The 12,968-nt window shown below is 37.3% G+C and overlaps 1 protein-coding gene across 1 annotated transcript in view; it reads left to right on the top strand.

Annotated features, from left to right (window-relative positions):
- The window catches only part of LOC123565511 (intermembrane lipid transfer protein VPS13B-like), a 76,593-nt gene that overhangs the window by 8,773 nt on the left and 54,852 nt on the right, over positions 1-12,968 (top strand). Inside the window, exons 5-12 of the mRNA XM_053549368.1 lie at positions 1,446-1,645; positions 2,963-3,169; positions 3,832-3,975; positions 6,179-6,275; positions 6,921-7,103; positions 7,730-7,905; positions 8,628-8,807; positions 12,586-12,710. Of these exons, the coding sequence (XP_053405343.1) occupies positions 1,446-1,645; positions 2,963-3,169; positions 3,832-3,975; positions 6,179-6,275; positions 6,921-7,103; positions 7,730-7,905; positions 8,628-8,807; positions 12,586-12,710 (1,312 nt within the window). The remainder of the gene's footprint in view (positions 1-1,445; positions 1,646-2,962; positions 3,170-3,831; positions 3,976-6,178; positions 6,276-6,920; positions 7,104-7,729; positions 7,906-8,627; positions 8,808-12,585; positions 12,711-12,968) is intronic.

The following is a 12,968-nucleotide window of genomic DNA, read 5'->3' as shown; positions in this document are numbered from 1 at the left end:
ATACAGACTATTAAAATTACGAATGATTTTAATTCAAAGATGTTTTTGCAGTCTGAATTACGTTTGTTTCTACTTTCGTTTTACTGGACGCCATTGACATGTACTCCGGGTTGGATAAAATCCGGACAGATCCGTCCTCCATTCCAAACATTGTTTATACTAATTCTTAGCGTATTAAAAAACTTGAAAGATAATTTTTTACTTTGATTTTTAAATAAAAGAAAAAAATCCAAACAGAGATATTTTGTTAATCTTTTTACTCAGAATCAAAAGAACGCGGTTAATTACATGACACGGAAAGGTGTTATAATTGCTATGCAAACAATTCACACTTAAACTTGCATGACAACAGAATGTAAACGCAAGCCGTCTGCTGCTAATTAGTGTCAAAAAGCCGCTTTTCTTTGATGTAGTCTGTTACCGATACTACTGTTGGTACGAAACGGTTGGGAACGAAAATAACACTGTCCGATTTCCACCAATCAGGTTCTGATAATAATTCAGTCCGCGGCATCAATATGGCCGCCGCCATAACTTTTTTGGCGGTAAATATTAAATATTGCTGGGGAAAAAATCCGAAATTTAACTGCGACTAATACGCTAAAGGTTAAATTTTCCGACCATTTCCAGAGCAAAAATTAGATGCGGACTATACATTACCGCGACCTATACACACCAAAATACGGTATAGTATCTGACACAGATTAATTACTTTCATTGGAGACAAGTTCAACAACTAGTATTATTTACTCTTGATACCTTATATCCATTGCCACAAGAGTATCAGAGATCCATTTTAATGGAGAGGGGAGCTACTGGTACCCATTTTCACATTGGGGGTGATATGGCCAGAGAGCAAACCAACAACCGGAAGCTCTACCACTAGGCTAAAGAGGTAGTTAAGAAGGTCATACAACTGAGTTTTGATAGTTTTGAATCCAGTGTAGGATACAGCTTGTTCAATATTGTTAGTACAGAAACGAGCCGTGCCATGAGAAAACCAACATACTGGCTTTGCGACCAGCATGGATCCAGACCAGCCTGCACATCCCCGCAGTCTGGACAGGATCCATGCTGTTCGCTAACAGTTTCTCTAATTGCAATAGGTTTTAAAAGCGAACAGCATGGATCCTGTCCAGACTGCGGGAATGTGCAGGCTGGTCTGGATTCATGCTGGTTGCAAACCCACTATTTTGGTTTTCTCAAGGCACAGCTCAAATAAAGAGTATCTGTTTTTGATAGAATCGATGGTGAGGCTAAATTTGCATTTGTTACAGTTAATGAAAATCTTAACAGTTGATGAAGTGCTACGAAAATAGGAAAAAAACTATAGGTTTCAATCATGGCAGTTTCAATATCTTGTTATAAGATATTTTAAGTGAAAGATTAACAGTGTACAACTTTAATATTTTAAGGTTTGTAACGTTGTCTTAACTACAATTTAGAAAGTTCAGTTGGTGAGCCGCCTCCCGAGGTGGAGCAACAAGAAGGACAGCAGGGCTGGGCCTCCTGGGCATGGTCATATGTTCCACAGATCATGCCAGAGGAGGAGGAGGATGACATTGCTATGCAGCCGTCGAAAAAGCCACCTCCATTGATATTTAGTCTTGGAATGTATGCTTATAAGATGACAATCAAATTTAAGGTGAGTTTTACATTAACCTTGTAACACTTTCAAGATTTTTTTTATGAAAAAAAAAAAAAAGAAAAAAAAAAAAAAGAAAAGAAGGATTTTACCCTGCTGTCTGATCATGATCTGCACTGTTGGCCATTCAGTCAGTATCTTTTTGGTTAGCATCCTTTTTAACAGTTAATGGTACTGTCCAAATTGAAGGATGGACAAGTTCACTGTAGAAATTTAGCAGGGTAAGGGTTATTAATCGTGGAATGTATGCTTGTAAAATGACATTCAAGTTAAAGATGAGTTTTACATCAACAGTATAATTTCTGTTGTTGGAAATTTACAACATATTTTGACATCTTGTTTATGGGTATGCTTATGGCCAGAAAACTGATTTTGAATAACCTGAAAGAAAAAAATGTTATCTTTTGGTACCATTTAAGGTAGATTTTGGTCTTGAGGTGGTATGTATATGCAATAGCATTCTCTTGAACCATTTACATAAACAAACAAACTGATTTTAAGTTGGGTTTTTTTTTCTGTTTAAAATTTGCGTTGATAGGCTGTTTAAAAAATCTTTGAATAGGCCAGCACCAACACTCTTATATTTCATCATTTAGCATTATCAGTACACTTTTCAAGATTCAAGTTTCATTTTCTCAGATCTGACTTTAATGTTTGACCAGCTTTTTCCATAACAAGTTTTTTTTAATTCTTTTTAAATAAGCGACAGCAGGTGATAATACCATTCTTAAGCCTTACCCTGCTAAATTTCTATAATGAACTTGTCCATCTTTCAATTTGGATAATACCATTAACTGTTAAAAGGGGTGCTTACCAAAAAGATACTGACTGAATAGCGAACAGTGCAGACCATGATCAGACTGCACGGATGTGCAGGCTGATCTTGGTCTTCACTGGTCGCAAAGGCAGAATCACTTGCTGCCAGCAGGCTAAGGGTTAAAAACTTAGACACTGGTAATAAGAACTTTTCTCAAATTTTTTAATAACTTTGAATTGTTTTGAATTAATCATGAAAAAGCAATTTTAATAGAGTATTTTTGTTGTAAATTTAAGCCTTTTTAATTAAAACTAAATGTGAAATTATCATCAATTTGTACATAGACTCCCATCTTGAAAATTTGATAAAGGTGCATAATTTTCAAGTCAGTCTAGCTAAAACAACAACCATATCTATTTTTATCGGGCAGATAAACTTATATATATTTATGTTTTGAAAAATTGTGGTTTAATCAGATTCTACATTGTAGGAAAAAAATGATCTTAACATGTAGAGCTACCTAAATAAACATATTTAGACTTTTTTCATTCATTACCCAGTTAACAGAGTATATAAGGGAGAAAGCTCACTATGGACCTAAGAAGATTGCATTCAAGCCTTTCCTTTACATGGAATCTGATGGTATTTCCATGGAGATGTTGATGCAAGGTCTTACATTCTTTGACGTCCAGTTTGGGGTGACAAGTGTCGCCATTTACTCACAGGGACCTTGTATATGTGGGGCTGAAGGAGAGGAAAATTCAAGGGTATGTATACAGATGCTTTACTTGAGATGACGTCACTTCAGTGTCAGAAGTTTCTGGCAGAGTAAAGTTGTGTGTGATATCATGGGCACTAATTCTCACACATTCAACACACACACATGCATTGAATGTACATGCTTAAGTTAGTCACAGTTGGCAAATTGCATATTCTCAGTATGAGATTTCGGCATTCTTATATTTTACGGAAAGGCATGTGCTTGTCTAGCCTTTATATATCTGAAGAAGGCTGACTTGATTAACAAAAATGTGTTATCGCATGGAATTTGCCTATAGTCATTATGGTTCAAGTACCTTAAGATAAAATGTAACCTAGGTTAAACCTAACACTAACTGTTAGTCAGTATATTAATACTCAGTGTGTGCATTCATCCATTAATTAAATAAGAATTATGTTTGCATAGATTTTAGATTCATTATTTAACATGGTGCTATGAAAAAAATGTCTTCTCAATTTAATTCTCACCAAAATATTAGAATGTTCATTCTTTATAAGGGGAGCTGCATGGCTAGTTAACCAGATCTGTGCTGGTATAAAAGAAGATGAAACTTTAATTAAAACTGAAAAAGATTCCAAGCAGATTGTGTAGTTGTTTTTAAAGCATTTTCATATGAAACAAACCCAAATTTTAGACATGTTCTTACAGAACAATGTGCTACTGTCGGGAGGAGACAATCTTCTCAGCAAGACAACAACAAACTACATCTGCCAATCATTGTTTGATCAGCAAAGTCCAGAAAACCTCGGCATACCAATATCTAAAATACTGGACTTTGATGAACATAGACAGGTGAGTAATTAGAACTTTCTGGTTAGTCATGCAATATATGTGAAGGTCTTCTTCTTTTAAACCCTTACCCTGCTAAAGTTCTATAATGAACTTGTCCAGCTTTCAATTTGGACAGACTGAGTACCATTAGCTGTTAAAAGCGGTTCCTTACCAAAAAGATACTGACTGAATGGCAAACAGTGCAGATCTTGATCAGACTGCAGGGATGTGCAGGCTGATCATGATTTACACTGGTCGCAAAGGCAGAATCAATCATGTCCAGCATGGTAAGGGTTAAAGCATGTCCATGAAGCAAAAAAGTCCCAGTTGCAAAACAGAGGAGTAAAGTTTTCCTTAAATTTGATGATTTAAAAAGAAATATTTAGAACTGAGCTTAAAATTGGCTTCAATTGGTTGAAAGTATTAGTGAAAATGAAATGTAAGCAAATTGGTGACCTTCACAGTGGCATAAGGTAAGTAGGGAAAATATTCCTTGAGTGCTGTTCACCAAAGTTTGCTGGTTTGGACAAAAACCTAAAGCTGTATTACTTTGTTAATAATAGAACAAAGGAATTTGAGAAGTGGTATAGACATGATGCCATTATAAAGCTAGCAGCAAAGCCACATACTTTAGCCTGCCTTACATATAGTACCTTATACTTGAGTCTTATTTTAGATCTCTTTGGCTAAGCGGTTAATGTAGATGTCTTAGAATCATTCACTTGCACTTTTACCTCTGTGTGTGTGTGTTCGGGTTTAAGGTCTTTTTCAACAATTTTTCAGTCATATAAACGACAGTGTCTACTTGTAGCAGTGAGCACAATGCCCAACTTTATAGTGCTGCCTCACTGGAATATCACGCCGTAGACACGTGGCATGATACCCCGCCCAGTCACATTATACTGACACCGGGCTGACCTGTCCTAGCACTATTCTCTATAATGCTGAGCGCCAAGCGAAAGCTACTAGTACCATTTTTAGCTCATCTGATTTTTTGAAAAAAAATGATGAGTTATTGTCATCACTTGAGCGGGCGTCGGCGTCGGTGTCGGCGTCGGCGTCGGCGTTGCCTGGTTAAGTTTTATGTTTAGGTCAGCTTTTCTCCTAAACTATCAAAGCTATTGCTTTGAAACTTGGAATACTTGTTCACCATCATAAGCTGACCCTGTATAACAAGAAACATAACTCCATCTTGCTTTTTGCAAGATTTATGGCCCCTTTTGTACTTAGAAAATATCAGATTTCTTGGTTAAGTTTTATGTTTAGGTCAACTTTTCTCCTAAACTATCAAAGCTATTGCTTTGAAACTTGAAATACTTGTTCACCATCATAAGCAGACCCTGTACATCAAGAAACATAACTCCATCTTGCTTTTTGCAAGATTTATTGCCCCTTTTGGACTTAGAAAATCAGTTTTCTTGGTTAAGTTTTATGTTTAGGTCAGCTTTTATCCTAAACTATCAAAGCTATTGCTTTAAAACTTGCAACACTCGTTCACCATCATAAGATGACCCTGTATAGCAAGAAACATAACTCCGTCCTGCTTTTTGCAAGATTTATGGCCCCTTTTGGACTTAGAAAATATCAGATTTCTTGGTTAAGTTTTATGTTTAGGTCAACTTTTTCTCTTAAACTATCAAAGCTATTGCTTTGAAACTTGCAACACTTGTTCACCATCATAAGCTGACCCTGTACAGCAAGCAACATAACTCCATCCTGCTTTTTTGCAATAATTATTGCCCCTTTTGGACTTAGAAAATCATTTTCTTGGTTGAGTATTATGTTTAAGTCAACTTTTCTCATAAACTATCAAAGCTATTGCTTTAAAACTTGCAACAGTTTTTCACCATCATAAGTGGACACTGTACATCAAGAAACATAACTCTATCCTGCTTTTTGCAAGAATGATGGCCCTTTTTAGACTTAGAAAATCATGGGTAGGACAATATTTCTATTACACAAAAAAAATCAGATGAGCGTCAGCACCCGCAAGGCGGTGCTCTTGTTTACCTCTGCTCTAGCTGTGATGCAGTCATTATATGAGAAAGTCCTGCTGCTGACTTGCAAAAGGTCTGGTTCTATTCAGATGCCAACCCATACCTGAAATAATTTTCAGAAAAGCAGCTTGGGTCTTCGACCACAAAACTGGAATATGACCATATCACCTAAATTGTGTCAGTGTGACTTGATACCAAACTATGCAATCTTCTGTTATTTTTGAAAGGTTTATACTGAACAGTATGGTGTACAGAAGTTTGGATTTTTCTGGCTTGATAGTCTGTACAGTATGGTGAAACCAGAGGATGAAAGCTCTCATACAAGTATGTATATAATTGTAATCAGTAATTTGTAATTTGTAATGGGCAATTTGTAATCTGTAATGCCTCACTTACTTGCATGAAATAATCCCAGAGGATTTTGATGGATTGTCCTCCACCACCAAGCTGAAGTTTGAAAAAAATCACCAGATATCAATGCTATAATGACTTGAAAAAACAATAAAAACCAAAGCAAAAAGCAAGTTTAATTATATATAAAATTGAGATTACTTAACTTAACAAGGTTTTCAATTACTTGAGGATACATAACCAGAGCTGGTTTAGTAGCTGAAGTTTAATTTTCTTACCAGTTCAGTTATTGTAGCAATGGAAACAAACTATTGCAGATTTTGAAGTTACATTTTGTAACTAAAGCAGATTTCATTATTGACGATATATAGCAACTTTATATAATTGAATTTACATAGCCAATCCTTACTCAATTAATATGTCAGTTACATTCCAGAACTTCATTTTTGGTGTTTCGTAACCAAACCATATTTGTTTAAGTTACATTAACAAAAGCAGGTTTTGAAGTTACATGAATAAAAGCAGATGAATTTATTACTCCAAAATAGTGTTTAAAAATATCACACAATAATCCCAGTATTTTGAATGGAACAATAAAAATCACCAAATCCATTCCAGGTAGCAAGTCATCAGTTTCCAGTCAGGATGAGTCGACAGTTTTTGTACAAGAGAATGCCCTGGCAAGGTTTGTGATTGGTCAGTGTCATCTGAATGTGTCTAGCACCACAGTTCATAGAGTACAGAAACTTCTTGCTGCCGCATACAAGTATGACTATGAGCCTTACTCAAAACCCCATAAAGGTAATGTATTTTCATTTGATTTCATGGTCATTAAAACTTACGTAATGTTTTGTCACCGCAGAGAAAACATTTTTGCAGGGGTAATAGTAACTCCAGTGATAGCTCTAGCTTCCTACGATATACCCTATTTCAGTGTTAAAATACTATTAGTAAGTAGAGTGTCCATCCTGCCCACTTAGCTCAATAGGGAGAGGTAGATCTACGGATCGCGGGGTAGTGAGTTCGATCCTCATGCAAGGTGTATATTTACTGTGACAATTAGATAAAAGACTTTGTGTCTGAAATCATTCATTCTCCACGTCTGATTTATGTAGGGAAGTTGCCAGTTACTTTCGGAGAACAGGTTTGTACTGGTACAGAATCCAGGAGCTCTAGTTAGGTTTACTTCCTGTAGATTTTAATGTTGCATTCTGGTTGCCTTTTGATAATTTCTGAATCTATTTTTAGCAAGATTTAAATGTAGTCTGTCAGTAAGAAGGCCAGTACTGGGGAGATTCCACTGTTACAGTTGCATTTTGGTTGCCATGTGTAGATTTATAAATCTATGAAAAACAAAATTAAATTTAGGTAGTAAATAAAACAGGCCATTACTGTCGAGATTTTACTGTAACATTTTGTTTGTACAGAAAGAGTTGATGAGAGCAGACCTCACCCTACAGAAGAACAAATGAAATCCATGGAAGAGTACATTCCCACTAGAATGTACCACCTGACCTTGCTTCAGCCAATCATATCCGTTCTCTCAGCTGAGCATGCTTATTGTGATATTTCAAAGAAATCCTATAGATCTTCACAACAGAAGGTAGATTTGCTCACATTAATTTTGAGAAGAGCATTTTTCTATTTTTAATTCTAAAAGAATGCAAAGCGATAATATTCTGGACCATTTTTAGCTCACCCCAAGGGCGAAGTGCTCAGGGATGAGCTAGTGTGATTGCTCACTGCCTGGTGTCCGTCTGTCCAGCATCCGACTGTCCAGCCACACTTTTCTTCAAGCAATATCTCTTCTGGTGGATGTAGATGAAACTTTATCTTTATGTTTCTTTGCTGGTACTCTTGTAAAATTGTTCAAACTGTTCTGCTTGGTTGCACACAGGGGCCACCAGAGCTATAAGTAGAAATTGAAATCTTCAAACGACATCTCCTAAACCACTGGTCTGGTTTTGAAAATAATTTTAAAAGTTTGTGTTGAATATACTTTAAAAAATAATACACCTAGAGTCATGGACAGAATGTGGGGGCTATGGACACACATGTACATGTAGTTTTTCCTTAAGATCAAGTAAAGATGTTTTCCGGATTATAACTTATTTTATGTCCATTGTTTATCATTGTATAAATCCTACATAATATTTTATTTTATCCTGCTTTCATCATCCTTCAACTAAGTTGCAGAATATCTAAGATATTGGAAAAAACCTGTTTTGTTTTTTTTTTAATTTCCATATTTCTTATCTAATTCTTGCAACTATGATCTTATTAGCCTTATTTGTGTTACAAATAATTAAATACTTCAATTAACAGAACAAACCTCAACAAGCTACAGTATTACACCCGCTGTTTGGTCTGCAGATAACGAGTCAGCGGTTTGACCTCCAGATCACATCACCAATGTACCCTCGTAAATTGGTGCAGCTTGTGAGCAAGATAGCAGGTCCGTCTAGCAACCTACTGCATCACTGCCACTCACACACTCAGATGAAGGTAGTTATTAAGATTAATTAGATTTTGTTAAATTTGTTGCATTTGAAGATATATTTTTAGTTTTACTTCTTTGTCATAGTTTGGTACCTGCTGGCTTAGCTCAATAGGGTGAGTGCAGATCTACAGATCACAGGGTTGTGAGTTTGATCCCTGCTGAAAGTGTATGTTTCTGTGACAGTTTGATAAAAGAGATTGTGTTGGAAAACATTCATCCTCCACCTCTGTTTCTTGTGGCGAAGTTGGCAGTTACTTGCGGAGAACAGGTTTGTACTGCTACAGAATCAAGGACACTGGCTAGGTTAACTGCCTGTTGTTACGTAACTGAAGTACTGTTGAAAAACAGTGGTAAACCCAAACAAGCAAATTGTGATAATCTGAAGTCTCTATGGGAGTTTGGTTAATTATGTCTCCCCCAGGAGACATATTGTTTTTGCCCTGTCCGTCCATCCTTCCGTCCGTCCGTCTGTACGTCACACTTCATTTCCGAGCAATAACTGGAGAACCATTTGACCTAGAACCTTCAAACTTCATAGGGTTGTAGGGCTGCTGGAGTAGACGACCCCTTTTGTTTTTGGGGTCACTCCGTCAAAGGTCAAGGTCACAGGGGCCTGAACATTGAAAACCATTTCCAATCAATAACTAGAGAACCACTTGACCCAGAATGTTGAAACTTCATAGGATGATTGGTCATGAAGAGTAGATGACCCCTATTGATATTGGGATCACTCCGTCAAAGGTCAAGGTCACAGGGGCCAGAACATTGAAAACCATTTCCGATCAATAACTAGAGAACCACTTGACCCAGAATGTTGAAACTTCATAGGATGATTGGTCATGAAGAGTAGATGACCCCTGTTGATTTTGGGGTCACCCCGTCAAAGGTCAAGGTCACAGGGGCCTGAACATTGAAAACCATTTCCGATCAATAACTAGAGAACCACTTGACCCAGAATGTTGAAACTTCATAGGATGATTGTACATGCAAAGTAGATGACCCCTATCGATTTTGGGGTCACTCCATTAAAGGTCAAGGTCACAGGGGCCTGAACATTGAAAACCATTTCCGGTCAGTAACTTGAGAACCACTTGACCCAGAATGTTGAAACTAATAGGATGATTGGTCATGCAGAGTAGATGACCCCTAACGATTTTGGGGTCACTCTGTGAAAGGTCAAGGTCACAGGAGCCTGAACATTGAAAACCATTTCCGGTCAGTAACTTGAGAACCACTTGACCCAGAATGATGAAACTTCATAGGATGATTGGTCATGCAAAGTAGATGACCCCTAACGATTTTAGGGTCACTCTGTTAAAGGTCAAGGCCACAGGGGCCTGAACATGGAAAACCATTTCCAATCAGTAACTTGAGAACCTCTCGACCCAGAATGTTGAAACTTCATAGGATGATTGTTCATGCAGAGTAAATTACCCCTATTGTTTTTGGGGTCACTCCATCAGAGGTCAAGGTCACAGGGGCCTGAACATTGATAACCAGTTCTGATCAATAACTTGAGAACCACTTGACCCAGAATGTTGAAACTTCATAGGATGATTGAACATGCAGAGTAGATGACCCCTATTGATTTTGGGGTCAGTCTGTTAAAGGTCAAGGTAACAGTGGCCTGTTCATGTAAAATCATTTTTATGCCCCCGAAGGGAGGCATATAGTTTTTGAACCGTCTGTCAGTCTGTCGGTCTGTCCACAATTTTCGTGTCCGGTCCATATCTTTGTCATCCATGGATGGATTTTCAAATAACTTGGCATGAATGTGTACCACAGTAAGACGACGTGTCGCGCGCAAGACCCAGGTCCGTAGCTCAAAGGTCAAGGTCACACTTAGACGTTAAAGGTCATTTTTCATGATGTGCATTCGTGTCCGGTCCATATCTTTGTCATCCATGGATGGATTTTCAAATAACTTGGCATGAATGTGTACCACAATAAGACAACTTGTCGTGCGCAAGACCCAGGTCCGTAGCTCAAAGGTCAAGGTCATACTTAGACGTTAAAGGTCATTTTTCATGATAGTGCATTCGTGTCCGGTCCATATCTTTGTCATCCATGGATGGATTTTTAAATAACTTGGCATGAATGTGTACCACAGTAAGACGACGTGTCGCACGCAAGACCCAGGTCCGTAGCTCAAAGGTCAAGGTCACACTTAGACGTTAAAGGTCATATTTCATGATAGTGCATTGATGGGCGTGTCCGGTCCATATCTTTGTCATTCATGCATGGGTTTTAAAATTATTGGGCATGAATGTGTACCACAGTAAGACGATGTGTCGCGGGCAAGACCCAGGTCCTTAGGTCAAAAGTCCTAAACTCTAACATCGGCCATAACTATTCATTCAAAGTGCCATCGGGGGCATGTGTCATCCTATGGAGACAGCTCTTGTTTGGAAATAACTTGAGAACCACTTGACCTACAATGTTGAAACTTAATAGGATGATTGGACATGCAGAGTAGATGACCCCTATTTATTTTGAGGTCACTTGATCAAAGGTCGAGGTCACAGGAGCCTGAACAGTGACTTGAGAACCACTAGGTCAAGTGTGTTGAAATTTAGGGGGATGACTGGACATGCCAAGTAGATGATCCCTATTGCAGCCAACCATCAGTGTCTCTTTGACTTTTGCTCCTGACCCCTATTGACTTCTTGCCGATAGGACTTTGCATTGGGGGAGACATGCGCTTTTTTACAAAAGCATTTTCTAGTTGTTTTTGATTTTGAATCACTTCCCCATCACCTCTGCTGGCTCAGAACCCAGTGTATGGTATAGAATTCTTTAATGAGAGGAAGTCATGCAGTGGCTTATGGAAGGCCAGTTGTTTTACGGAGGTGCCAGCTCTTGCCTGAAATAAAATTGACTTAGTTATTACAGACTGCATTTGAGATGGTATCAGTGATTAAAGAATACTTTTGGACATCTTTTCATTTTCATTCATTACATTCAGAGACACTACAATCACACTACAATCACAAACAAAGATTTACGTTCTGTCATAATAAAATGTAACTTAAAAAAGAAGTCTAGAAACGTCATTAACTATTTGACAGTTTTTCAACATAGATATCGTGACATCACGTCATCCTGACGCAATGCATGGGAAGTTGTGCTGGTCTAGTGTGTATTATGTGGTCAAAACCATTGAAAATACATAAATTTGATAATGAAGAAAATTTGTTTGTTTCATTGTAAGGTTTATACATATTTCACTTGTGAGCTCTGTAATTTACATTTTCACTCATGGCTGGGCCAGTCATAAAAACATTGCATTATGTTGTTCATTTGGAGGAATATATTTCGATCTTACACTGAAACAAACAAATAGTCTCTGTACACATGGGCTACCTAACTGTTAAGATGTAATCAGTAATATTCATAGGGAACAAATTTTCATGGATTTCACAATTGATTCAATCCACAAAATTAGATCCCAATGAACAAGTAAAACTCCCATTAATTTTATGTTCAGAAGTTGAAATCCTTAACATTTATAACTGTTTTGATCAAAACCATAAAACATTGTACCCATGAAATTCAATGATTTAATAAGTTCTTTATTTCAAGATTCATATATTTAAGGTTGTTTTCAAGCTGAATGATTGATATGGGATATAAAACTTCAAAATGATAAAGTAATTGTCAGTTCAACGTAAAAAGTGGTAATTTTCTTCTTTATATCAGTGCAGTTAGCTATATTTTACACTGTGACTATATATACTCCCTTTGTGACCTAAATTTAATTGCATTTAACATACAAAATTTCAGTTATTTGGTTTTCAAGTTGGTGTGACTAAAGTTGACAGTGTGGGATCAAGGTCGCCCGTTTTAACTATTCTTCCACCTACAAGTGGGGCTATGTACACCCGAAAACTGATTCTCCCTATGTACTGGTAAGTGTATCTTTTGTCATTTCAGCACTGTATCTTAGGTTCCTAACCTTTAGCCTGTGTCGGCGAATGTTTCTGCCTTTGAGACCAGTTGAGGCTGATTATGGTCTGCACTGTTCTCTATTCAGTCAGTAAATTTTCATTGAACATCCCTTCAAATAATAAAAAGTACTGCCCAATTTGAATGATGGACCAGTTCATTTTAGAAATTTAGCAGACTAAAGGTTAACTGTTTGGTCATTCTAAAACATTTGTTTGCAA

This window comes from Mercenaria mercenaria, chromosome 8 (assembly GCF_021730395.1).
Source record: "Mercenaria mercenaria strain notata chromosome 8, MADL_Memer_1, whole genome shotgun sequence".
Lineage (NCBI taxonomy): Eukaryota > Metazoa > Mollusca > Bivalvia > Venerida > Veneridae > Mercenaria > Mercenaria mercenaria.
Note: the sequence above shows the minus strand (reverse complement) of the source record. Positions and strands in the feature narration are given on the sequence as shown.